The 12,570-nt window shown below is 46.0% G+C and overlaps 1 protein-coding gene across 1 annotated transcript in view; it reads left to right on the top strand.

Annotated features, from left to right (window-relative positions):
* RGS6 (regulator of G protein signaling 6) overlaps positions 1–12,570 on the top strand; it is a 302,264-nt gene that overhangs the window by 174,718 nt on the left and 114,976 nt on the right. Inside the window, exons 9-10 of the mRNA XM_042781016.1 lie at positions 355–453; positions 2,144–2,205. Of these exons, the coding sequence (XP_042636950.1) occupies positions 355–453; positions 2,144–2,205 (161 nt within the window). The remainder of the gene's footprint in view (positions 1–354; positions 454–2,143; positions 2,206–12,570) is intronic.

Here is a 12,570-nt window from a genome sequence, read left to right as displayed (position 1 = left end):
GGATACAAAAAGTCAAGGAAAGGTTTCTATATTTGTGGGGGGGGGGGGGGCAGGGGGAGTATCCCTAGATAATTCTTTGCAGATGGTCTAGGGGCCAACTTTTAAGAAACACTAGGAGACAACTGCAGCACAGTAAAAGGGAAGATGTCCCAGCAGCAGTCACCGAAGAGGGGATGAGCTGCCCCGGGAAGCAGCATTCCGCGTCATTGGAGAAAGTCGAGCAGAGGGCTAGCTCTTGTCTGGGGTGCTGTGGAAGGGTTTTAAAGCACGGATAAGTGGCTGGACTAGCTGACCCCTAGACACCCTTCCTCTCCGAGGGTACGTGATTCTGCGCTCTTGTTTCTCCTCCCCCAGTCCGTGTATGGCGTGACTGAAGAGTCCCAGTCACAAAGCCCTATGCACATACCTGCCCAGCCAATCAGGAAGACAACAAAAGAGGACATCAGGAAACAGGTGAGTGATTTGACTACTGCACTCCCAGGAAGAGAAATAGCTTGTTAGAAACCTCTTTTACTGTTCACCTCTGAAGGCCGAGTGAACTTTTGAGTCCCTGGAAGCCCCAATGGAATCCAGATGTGGTTGGCCTGAATCTTTGAATACCATTTGTAGGTGACTGCTACAGTTCGGTGTCCCATGGACAGTTGTAGGAGGTGAGAGGAGGAAGGAACGCAAGTCACAGAGTTCTTAAAATTGTCATGTGGTTCCAGAGTAAACCAGATCAGGCCCTCTGATTTATTAAAGCTGTGATTTCCAGGGCAAGTTTAATAAAGAAATTCCCAATCTCAATGCCACCTCAGAATTCCTTGGTTCAATGTTGTTTTCCTTCCTGATGAGGAGTTAACTGGTCAGTCTAGATCAGCATGTTGTTGTTGTTGTTATGTGCCGTCGAGTCAAACCCGACTCATAGCGACCCCTCCTGGGGTTTCCGAGGCAGTATCACTACGGAAGTAGGATTGCCCAACCTTCCTTCCGAGGAGTGGCTGGTGGGTTTGAACCGCCAGCCGTCTGGTTAGCAGGCAAGTGTCTTAGCCACTATGCTACCAGATCAGCATAGAATGGCTAATTTCCTAACTCTTCTCTGGAGTCCACTGGTCATGATGCAATGGTAGGGCCTATTCCTTACATTTGAAACACTGGTGGTTCAGTATAGAATTCTCCCCTTCCATCCAGGAGACCCATGATCACTTCCCAGCCAGTGTACCTCACATACCCGTCTGCCAGTGGATGCTTGTGAGCTGCTATGATGCTGAACAGGTTTCAGCAGAGCTTCCAGACTAAAAAGGATTAGGGAGATAGACAGGTGATCTCCTTCTAAAATCAGCCAATGAAAACCCTATGGATCACAATAGTGTAATCTGCAATCCATCATGAGGTCGGAGCAGGACGAGGCAGCATATCAGCCCACTGTGCATGGGGTTACCTCGAGTCAGGGCCAATGGCAGCTAACAGCAACATTCTTTATGCTTCACTGGCTTCTGGGGGAATACCCAAAGGGGGCAACTTTTATTATTGGGTGGGGAAGAGGAAACAGACGTATATTAAATAGCTGTTCAGTGATTCTTACCAAGTGATGTATGCATAAAAGGTACCAAGAAGAAAGAGCACTGGGAATTAGTCAAAACAGGTATTTATCGTGCACATGTCACCTGTCCATGCTGTTGCTAAGCTCTGTAGAATACACTCTACCTTTAAGTCTGCAGTCACTTTTGGGAATCTAAGATTTAAATTTCATATATCACAGTCTAAGAGAGTGTATGATGGAAGGCTAAATTATTGAGAGTGAATTTTCAGGGCATAACTCACTGCTGTCGAGTCAGATCCGACTCATAGTGACCCCTCCTTGGGTTTCCCAGGCTGTATCACTGCAGAAGTAGATTGCCTAACCTCCTTTCCAAGGAGTGACTGGTGGGTTTGAACCGCCAGCCTTCTGGTTAGCAGTCAAATGCCTTAGGCCACCAGAGCTCCCCTTCAGGGCATAGGAATTTCCAAAAGCTTAAGGTGGTCTAAGCTGGCTGGTTGGAGAAACCTTCCCAGAGAAGATATCTGGTTGGATCTTAGTAGAAATGTAGTATTCAGGTCCATGGGATAAAGAGAAAAAAGAATCCTATTTTTGCCCTAACATCTTTGTTCTCTCTTTCCTCAGATAACATTTTTGAATGCACAGATTGACAGACATTGTTTAAAAATGTCTAAAGTGGCTGAAAGGTATGTTTCCTCCCCATAATGTTACTGCTTTCTTCTAATTTAACAAAGGAGAAACGTTACAGGGCTATGCTTAACAAGTGTGCCATTCCAAGAGCCCTGATATTCCTTAAACTGGTGTGCAATAAACCACAGACCCCGCCTGAGTATAACTGAGATAACAGACTTCCCCTGAGTGATGTCAAGAAATGTCTTCTAGCTAAAGCTACTCGGAAGATGGCCACGGGCCTTGTCAATCAGGGAAGAATGCCCTTAAAAGCTACATAATGTACTTTTGCCTCCAGCCTCTTGATGAATTCAAATAGAATTGCTCCCTTTTCAGCTATAAAACACCCAGATTCGCTTTACAGGGGGATGGAGAAGAAATTGTATGTGCCCTTTGAGGTGCTGGCCATGTAAACGGGGATTGGAGCAGTAGGCGGGATTCCGCCTCCACACACCATCAACCACTGAACTGCATCAAATCAACTGTGAACAAAACGGTTGGCGCCTCCAGTCTGGCTGCCTCAGGAGCATTTGTGCTATAGTCTGCACCAGTAGCTGGTTCCACTCAGTTAACGTGTGGGAGACTCAGTTTTACCAGTGAAATGGCCTGTTTTTGAGCTCTCTACTGAAGATCGGAGACCACCTGTGGAGTCTTTATGGAATAAATCTAATCAGGCAGCCCAGAACTGAAAACTTGCTTATCCATATGCTGCTGTGAATGGAAAGACTGGTATCTGATGGGCTTAAGTCAGGTCTGAGTATCTGTCAGACATCAGAGTAAACGGGGTCCTTTAAGCTCAGCTCACATAGAGGGGAGGGGCAGCTGGCTGATGAGCCCTTCAGCCTTTCTGTCCTTGCCCCTGGGTTGGTCCACATCTTCTTTCTAGGTAAATGACAACAGGCTGAGGTTATGAAAAATCTACCCCTAAACCAAACACTTGAATTAACTTCGCTTTCAGGGGACTGAAAAAATCCCTGGCTTTGAGCTCATGTCTTTAGTAGCATCTATTCCAGGGTTTCTCAACCTTGGCACATTGACATTTTGGCCTGGGGAATTCTTTGTTGTGGGAGATGTCCTACGGATTGCAGGATGTTTAACAACAGCTAGGACCTCTACTCACTACATGCCTTCCCCTCACCCCAGTTGTGATAGCCAAAAATATCTTCAGACATTGCCAAATGTCCCCAAGGGATAAAATCATCCCTTGCTGAGAATCACTGATATTCCTATTTTCCTTGGTGCAAATGCTTTGGAAGGATGCTGGTGGCTGGAGAACAGCTTACACTTTAGGTATCAATTGATGTAAAGTTGACATTTTAACTAACTGTAGGCTACAAAGCTACCCCATGCCTCCGTTTTCATAATGTGGGGCTTCTCGTTAGAGTACTAGGCTCTGAAATTTCTTTTCATTTTCATTGTGGTTGCCTTGGAGTCCTTGGGTGATAAAATAGTTAGTGTGCTCAGCTGCTAACCAAAGGATTGGAGGGTTGAGTCCACCCAGTGGTACCACAGAAGAAAGGTCTGGCGATCTATTCCCAAAGACCAACCCTTGGCTGACAAGCCTGTGGAGCACAGTTCTGCTCTGACACAAGTGGGGTTGCCATAAGTGGGAATCAACTCAATGGCGACTGGGTTTTTGTAGTTGCCTGTGAGTGAAATACTGGGGATTACTTCTGTTCCATTGATGTCATCTCCTGAGATACGCACCAATGGGAAATAGGGATAGAAACGGCTGCCCTGGCGTATCATGAAGGTCACTGCTAGCAATGCTAATGGCTGGCCTCCGAAGAGTTTACAAGGTGTTTTCCCTGGCCCTAGGAGAGACTATAAAGAGCTCTGGTGGTAGAGTGGGTAAGGCATTTGGCGGCTAAGCAAAAGGTCGGTGGTTCAAACCCACGAGCCACTCCAAAGAAGAAGGATGAGGCAGTCTGCTTCCGTAAAGACTTACAGACTTGAGAACCCAATGGGGTCACTCTGAATAAGAATTTGACTCCATGGCAGTGAGTTTGGTTAGGAGAGTGTGTGTATGAGAGCATCATTCCTTGAATCTCATTGCTTAGGTTAGTGAGTCTGCACATGACAGTCTGGACGGAGCTTGTTATAAATGGAGATTCCCCAGCCCCAGGCCCCACCCCAGGGATTTGGGTCAGTAGTACAGCCAAGGAAACTGCACCTTGAATAAACTGCAGGTGGACTCACCTGGTCTGCAAGGATCCAGTGACGCCGTTGCCCACTACTCAGACTAACCTGAGAGCTCACATCAGAAGGGACATCCAGCTTGGTCTTATCTTTGGGGCATGTGGAAAGAGCCTAACCTAGTCAGGTAGGTGTACAGCCTGTAGGTGTGCCAAGGCCAAGGCTGGGAGCAAGCCCCAGTGGGGGTGGGAGGAGCTGGCAAGGCAAGTCCTATTGTTTTTTTGTTTACAAGCTCTCAGGGAGGGGTCCCCACCTGATACCCTCAATTACACATGAGGACCACTGACACTGAAAGGATTGTTCCAACCATCTCTTCCTCACTCTCACTCCCAGACAGGAAGCTCTCAGGATTCTCCACCCAGCAAAGGCTGGATTTTATTCCAAGTAGCAATAACTGGGAACTTTCAATATGACACAAAGATTTTTCATGAGAGCCACAAGGAAACTCCCAGATAGAGGGGAAGAGGGCCAGTAGACAGCTGCTAGCAGGAGATAAAGTGGTCGGGAGCTTGGTCTGTCAGTGGCTCCGCAGAGTTGGGGACAGGAAGATGGCACTGGCAGCTGGCCTCTGGCGCCTCTGCAGAGCTCGCTCCTCTCAGGTGCACGCCCCCATCAGGAGTCTGATTTCCTGAGCCTGCTCCAGGTGATAAGTGGTAATTAGCCACAGGCTGGCAGGCAAAGGACCTCAAACCCAGGAGAAAAGATCCACATCATTTTCCACTAGTCCCCTGAGAAGTGATGTGGGGAGAGTGGGAAGGCTGGTGATCACGCGGAGAGTCCACTAATGGGAAGGCTGAGTCAGGGCAGGCTCAAAGACCCAGTGAGGGGAGGAAATAAGGAAACACTGCAAACGAAAGATGCAGAACTGAACCGTTTAGGGGATGGGTCTCCAGCCAATTACCGGAGTTTGAATCCTTCCTGCCTCAGGCATTTTCTAACTCTGTGGCCTTTGGCAAGTTAATTGACCTCTCTTTGCCTCTGTTTCTATCTCCTTAAAAGGGACATCACAGTAGGATTTAACTTTCAGGATTAATGAGTTAATCCATGGCAAGGTCCAGTCCTTGGTGCTTAGTATGCTTGCAAAGAATGTGAGTGATTATTATTAGTTTTCTTATTGGTTTTCAGTGTGGTGCTTAATGGTGCTTTGGAAAGAAATGGAATTCCAGTGAGTGAGATGGAATGAACTGGGTGTATGGTGGTCAGAGGAACTAACAAAAGCCAGGGAGTGAGGCAGGCCCTGCAGGTTGCGGTTTTGTGCTAATGCAATTCCTCCCACCCACCCTTTCTCCTCTTCTCAGCTGCGATAGAGGACCAGGTGGGCTAGCCCTGGCAGTCCCCACCCTGCATACAGCTTCTCCACCCCCTCACACTGCACCACTAATCTTGCACTTGAAGAGGTTGGCGCCTCTGCACAGGTTTTCTCAGGTCATTCCAGTTTCCAATATTCTGTTCCGTTGTCCCTCTGATGGCCTAAATGTCAGCCCCATGGCAACCAAACTTTATTTCCTAGGCTGCCTTTTGCACCTGGAAGCAATACAAAAGCCTGGCTGAGAACTTTATCCAGTGTTTGCTTCAGGAAATGTGGTCCCTGCACACGAATGAATTTTCCAGATAAATAACACTTCCCACCTGAAACTTTTTAGTTTAGCTATGTTAAGTGAAAAATCTTAAATAGGGCTCATGTGTTTGCCTTCTCAAAGAAAGAATACTGCATTTCAGTTAATTTTTCTGGATTATTCAAGGTCAAGTTTCTTATCCTGTGCTTTACACTCTGCCTGTGATCAGGATCTTAAAACTTCCCACAAGCTGCTCCCTCTTCCCTAAACGGCCCTTGGCTGCTACATTCTTTGTGTCCTTCTTTATGCGTTTTTCAGTTGGGTTTTTTTCTTTGTTCCCTATCAACATGCATGTCTAGTAGCCCCTCCTCCTCCTCGCTCACTCACCCCATGTCTAATCTACAGTAGAGCAGGTGTGTCAGCTGCAGGTGTACTGCTGCGTAACAAACCACCCAAAACTCAGTAGCGATGAGCAACAGAGATTGACTATTGCTCACATATTTTAGTGTCCACAGGCTCCACTGAGCCCATCCATGTGTCTGTGCAGCTGTGAGTTGGGTAGGCAGCTCTGCTGATTTGGGCCGGATTCTCTCACGTTGTTGGCTTCAGATGGTCCATGGGGAGCCCAAATAGTGTTCATTCGACTGATAAGCTAAAAGTTGGCAGTTTGAACACACTCAGCAGCGCCATCGAAGTAAGGGCTGGCATTCTGCTTCCATACAGACTATAGCCAAGAAAACCCCATGGAGCAGTTCCACTCAATAACACATGAGGTCACCATGAGTTGAAATTGACTTGACAGCAAGGGGTTTGGTTTGAGGTCTGGTTACAGGCTAGTTTCAGACGGCCTTGGCTGGCTCAGCTGGGCTCTCCTTCACATAGTCTCTTATCTTCCGGCAGGTAAGTTTGAGCTTGTTCATGGTGGGAGGACTGGCAGGATTCCATGAGAGAGAGCAGAACCTGCCACACCTCTCAAGGCTTGGAACTGACACCTGGTCACTTTTGCTCAATATATTGGCTAAAGCAAGTCACAAGGCCAGCCGATTCAGCAGTGGCCATCAAGTTGACTGATTCGGGGTGACCCCATGTGTGACAGAGTGGAACTGTGCTCTGTAGGGTTTGCAGTAGCTGTTTTTTGGTAAATTACCAGGCCTTTCTTCTGCGGTGCCTCTGCGTGAACTCAAACCTCCAGCCTTGCGGTCAGCAGCCAAGTGCAATAGCCATTTGTACTCTCCTAGGACTCCTGCCTGGCCTCAAGGGCTGGGACATAGACTCTATGTTTGAGGTTGACCTACTGTATCAGAAAATCAAATCACCAAGTTCATTAGCCTGAAGCAAAAACATAAAGTCTTCTCCTTGAGGAGTGCTCTTTTGAGTAAGAGACAAAGAGCCTTGGGGCATGAAGTTAATTTCATTGGCAGACTGCTCAGAGGCCCTTTGCTTACTTATTCCCAGTTATAGTCTCTGGACAGTTGGAGTTGAGGTCTTGCTCTTCTTTGGAAGATTATTCTCAAGGGAGTCCCCCCTCCTTTTTTTTTTGTTTCCACCCAAGCCTTACAGCACTGTACAAACCAACTTTGAGAATATAAGACTCTATACATTTCGTTTCCAAATTGCCTAAAAAGCCTCTGTTTTGTTACATCTCCCACTAGAATTCTGCCATCTTAGTGGTGCTGAGCTCTGCCACAATCTGTGCACGTATCATACCACGTTGTCCTCACACACAGAGATCAAGTTGTTTAATGTTATACCTGCTTCTATGCTTTGCTCAGCCTTACTGTATTATCAGGAACCATTTGGGTGTCACAGCTGACTGCCAAATTGATTTCTTTTTAACATCAGCCTGCTTGCCCTTCTCTGGGATTGCTGCTGCTCCCTGAAATTAGATGCTGGTTCCTCCTCTGCCTTTTGACCCTCAGAGATCGTGAAATGTAATTAATGAAATGAGATAAGACAGCAAGGGACTGGATACCCTAAGGGTCTATTAAAAACCTACTAGGGTGATAGAAGTCGGTGAACTTAATGTCTAACGACAGCTTCAGGGGGGAGAAAAAATGGAGCCAAAGAGGAACATTATAACTTTGCTTTTATGTGATTCTGTACCCTGTGGAGGTCTCTGCATCTCCTTTCTCCCACCCGATCTTACCAAACCAAAAAACCCATTGCTATCGAGTTGATTCCGACTCATAGCGACCCCTACTGGATTTCCAAGGCAGGCAGTCTTTATAGAACTAGATTACTCAGTCTTCCTTCCATGGAATGGCTGTTGGGTTTGAACCACCAACCTTCTGGTTAGCAGTCAAATGCCTTAGGCGCTGTACCACCAGAGCTCCTTCAGCCCATCTTAAACCAAAAAACCAAACCCACTGCTATCGAGTCAATTCCAGCTCATAGCAACCCCCACTGGTTTTCCGAGGTGGTAAATCTTTATGGAAGTACATTGCCCAGTCTTGCTTCTGTGGAGTGGCTGGTGGGTTTGAACCACCAACCTTCTGGGTAGCAGTCAGATGCCTTAGTCACTATGCTCCTTCAGCCCATCTTAGAGGGCAGAAAAAAAGACCAGAGGTAACACTGTAGCCAGGTTGATTGTATTCAGACCAAGATCTGGAACCTATAACATGGACAGAAAAACTTGACTGCTAACCAGAGGGCTGGCGATTTAAACCTACCAGTGGTTCCTCGGAAGGAAGGTTGGGCAATCTACTTCTGTAGTGATACCACCTTGGAAACCCAAGGAGGGGCTGCTATGAGTCAGGTCCAACTGGAGGGCACATAACAACAACAACAACAACAATATACCTGGCCCTGGATGTGGCTCTTTTACTTTGGGGCTAAATCCACCTCCATGTCCCTTTACTCATCTGAACCTGCTCTATTGAGTGTATTTTCTCTGGGCAATCTAAAGTTCAGGAAGTCTTTGTATTTTCTCTTGCCTCCACCTTCTCCAGCCTGAAAAAAAATAACAATAATTACACTGAGAACTAAATTTTCTTCTTTCCTCTCTGCACGCTTGTTGGTTGGCTTTTCATTTTCCTTTCAAATCAAATCTTCCCCCTGCCGCCACATCCTTCCCTTTTGTGTCATAATTTAGAAACTGCCAAGGGCCAAAGAGAAGGGTACAGACATACGCTCCTGTTCATTCATCAACACATTGCGTTTCCAGGTTGCCTTCCCATTTGGAGACTCTTGGCACATTTTTTTTGTTTGTTTGGTTGGGTACATTTTTGTTGTATTTCTAAAGTAGGAATAATGGTTTTTGTTATTGTGGTTAGGTCCTCTCAAGTGGATTTTCAACTCATGGTGACCCCATGCGACGGAGTAGAACTGCCAACCTTCTGGTAGCCGTGGAGTGTTTAAACAGTGCCCTGGTGGCACAGTGGTAAAGCACTCAGCTGCTAGCTGAAAGTTCAGGATTCAAACCCATAGGATTTTCAGCCACTTGGTAGGAGAAAGATGTGGTAGTCTGCTTCTATAAAGATTTACAACCTTGGAAACCCTATGGAGCAATTCTACTCTGTCCTATAGGGTCACTGTAAGTCAGAATGGCTCTAGGGCAGTAGGTTTTGGTTTGTAAGGACTTAACTATTTGCACCCCATGATACTTTATGTCTCATGCTTTGTTTTCACTTGACTATTAGCTACAAGCCATATGGCAGTTCCTTTTCCCTAGAGCCTAGTGATGCTAGTACCTCTTCATCTTCTCCCCACCAGCTCTGTAAACCAAATTCCATATATGTACTTACTCCTGGGATTCCTTCCTAGCCACCCCCAAACCCATGGTGGACAGCACTCTTTTTGCCCCAGCTCACCTGTCAAACTTTTTGCCACATTCCATACAATTGTCAGCAAAGGAATTTGAGAAGTCTCTAGAAGCTAAAAAAGGCAAGGAAATAGATTCTCCCCTAGAGCCTCCAAAAGGAAGCCAGTGAAGTCCTGCTGACACCTTAATTTTAGCCCAATGAGTCCCGTGTCAGCCTTCTGAGCTCCAGAACTGTAGGGTAATACATTTGTATTGTTTTAAGTCACTAGACATGGTAATTTGTTTCACCAGCCATAGGAAACTAATAAGCCAGTAACCATTTGCTGTCAAGTTGACTTCAACTCATGGCAAACCCATGTCTGTCAGAGTAGAACTGTGCCCCATAGGGTTTTCAGTTGCTAGTTTTTTTGAGCTCTGGTGGTGTAGTGAATAAGGCATTTGACTGCTAAGCAGAAGGTTGGTGGTTCAAACCAACCAGCCACTCCACAGAAAGAAGATGGAGCAATCTACTTCTGTTATGGAAATTTCCCAAGGAATTTGGAATTTCCCTTTGGATAGATTCAGAGAAACCAAAAAATCTGCCCAGGGATGTCATTGTCATTACCACCATGAGCTTTATTTAGAATAGGAGAAAAAAGAATCAAGAGAGAGAGAGAGGGGGGGGGGGGGATTTACAAGACAATAGATGAAAGGAAGGTAGGCACAGGCTTACAAAACATTGCCAGCAATTCAATCCAAGGGCAGCAGGCTGGGATGGATCCAGGTATATCCACTAAATTCACCGATTTCTCAGGGGAATATTTATACCTGAGTCCGGGGAATTGGGAACGAGGTCTCCATGACAGGAACTGGAAGGCTACATAACCAGTTTCAGACTCAGTGGCTCCTGGCTGCTCCAGAGGGGGTCCTGGGCAGCACTTTTCAAACTGCTTGTGTTTGCTCTGAAAAACCACTGCTGTTTAGGGCACTTAATTGCCCAGGGCTAACCACTCCTCGGAAGGAAGTTTGGGCAATCTACTTCGTAGTGATACCACCTCAGAAACCCAAGGGGGGGGGGTCCCTATGAGTTGGGTCCACGACACGTAACAACAACAACAAGCCTAAGACACGTAACAACAACAACAACAACAAGCCTAAGGACAGGTAAATACCTGACAGGGGGGAAGTGACTGATACGTGACAAGGAGGGAGAAGGAGGATGGCTTGCAGTTTCTTATAGGCGCAGCTAAACGAGATGGGATCTGAGACCATTTTTTGGGGGGGTGCTGCAGTCACTGACCCTACAACTTCCATAAAGATTTACTGCTTTGGAAACCCAGTGGGGGTCTCTATGAGTTAGAATTGACTCAATGGCAGTGGGTTTGGTTTTTGGAGTTTTTGGAAGTAGATCTCTAGGCCTTCCTTCTGAGCCACTCCTGGGTGGATTCAAACCTCCGACCTTGGGGTTAGCAGCTGAACAGATCAACCATGTGCACCACCCAGGGACTCCAGGAAACTAAGACTTCACCCCAATCTCTCCCTTTCTCTTAGAATATCAAGAAAATCAAACTATGTGTACTCTCTTCCTCTTTAACATATTTACATCGCCAAGTGTCCTGTTAATGAGTCCTTTTTGTAGCCCCAGGTCAGGTTTGCCTAATCCTGATGATTCAATACATCCTTCTTGCTGTTGTTGCTAGGGGCTGCCAAGTAGATTCTGACACAGTGAGACCCTGTGTCCAACAGAACAAAAACCTTCCCAGTCCTGCACCACCATCACAATTGTTGCTACATTTGAGCCCATTATTGCAGCCACTGTATCAGTCCTTCTCATTGATTTCTTCCTCTTGTTCACTGACCCTCTACTTTACAAGCATGATGTCCTTCTCCAGGGACTGGTCCCTTCTGATGACACGTCCCAAGTACATGAGACTGAGTCTCGCAATCCTTGCTTCTGAGGAATATTCTGATATTACTTCTTCCAAGAAAGATTTGTTCATTCTTCTGGCAGTCCATGGTATATTTAATATTCTTCACCAACACCACAATTCAAATGCATCAATTCTTCTTCAGTCTTCCTTATTCACTGTCCAGCATACATATGTATATGAAGTGATGAAAATACCATGGCTTGGGTCAGGCACAACTTAATTTTCAAAGTGATATCTTTGCTCTTTAATACTTTAAAGAGGTCTTTTGCAGCAGACTTGCCCAATGCACTATTTTGGTTGATTTCTTGACTGCTGCTTCCATACATCCTACTTCTATCAAAATAACATTCAAAATATAGATGTCCATATAACTTTACTATTTTCTTTACAAAGCCTCTAACCAACTTTTGGGAGCTCTGGTGGCACAGTGGTTAAAGCATTTCACTGCTAAACAAAAGGTCAGCAGTTTGAACCTACGTGATTCCAAGATTTACAGCCTTTGAAACCCTATGGGGCAATTCTACTGTGTCCTAAAAGGTCACTATGGAGTCAGTTGACTTGACGGCTGTGGGTTTGGTTTGTATTTTGGTTTAACCAACTTTATTTATCTAATTGTCACTTAACACAATAAACTTATCTCTTCCAATACAATAAGCCTCCTTCTAACCAATGCCACTACCCATTACTGTACTCTGGCCAATTGATCAGTTACTCATATTAACTATAGCTCTGTTACCTAGGTGCAGATTGTTGGGCATTTCTGCAAGGGTTTTCTTACCCATTTCTCCATGTGTTCCTCCATACTATGTCCTCAGTGCCAGTCTGAGTGCTTCTCCAAGAAGGCAGGATGTTGGGTAGGTCAATGGAAGCAACTCCATTCAGTCTTAAAACTGAAAATCCAAACCCATTGTTGTCAAGTTAATTCCAACTTGTGGCGACCCTACAGGACAGAGTAGAACT

The sequence above is a fragment of the Orycteropus afer genome, unplaced genomic scaffold, assembly GCF_000298275.1.
Source record: "Orycteropus afer afer isolate SDZICR_OR568_19922 unplaced genomic scaffold, OryAfe1.0 scaffold00079, whole genome shotgun sequence".
NCBI classification, from domain to species: domain Eukaryota; kingdom Metazoa; phylum Chordata; class Mammalia; order Tubulidentata; family Orycteropodidae; genus Orycteropus; species Orycteropus afer.
The sequence above is the reverse complement of the archived record's forward strand: the minus strand, read 5'-3'. Positions and strand labels throughout refer to the sequence as shown.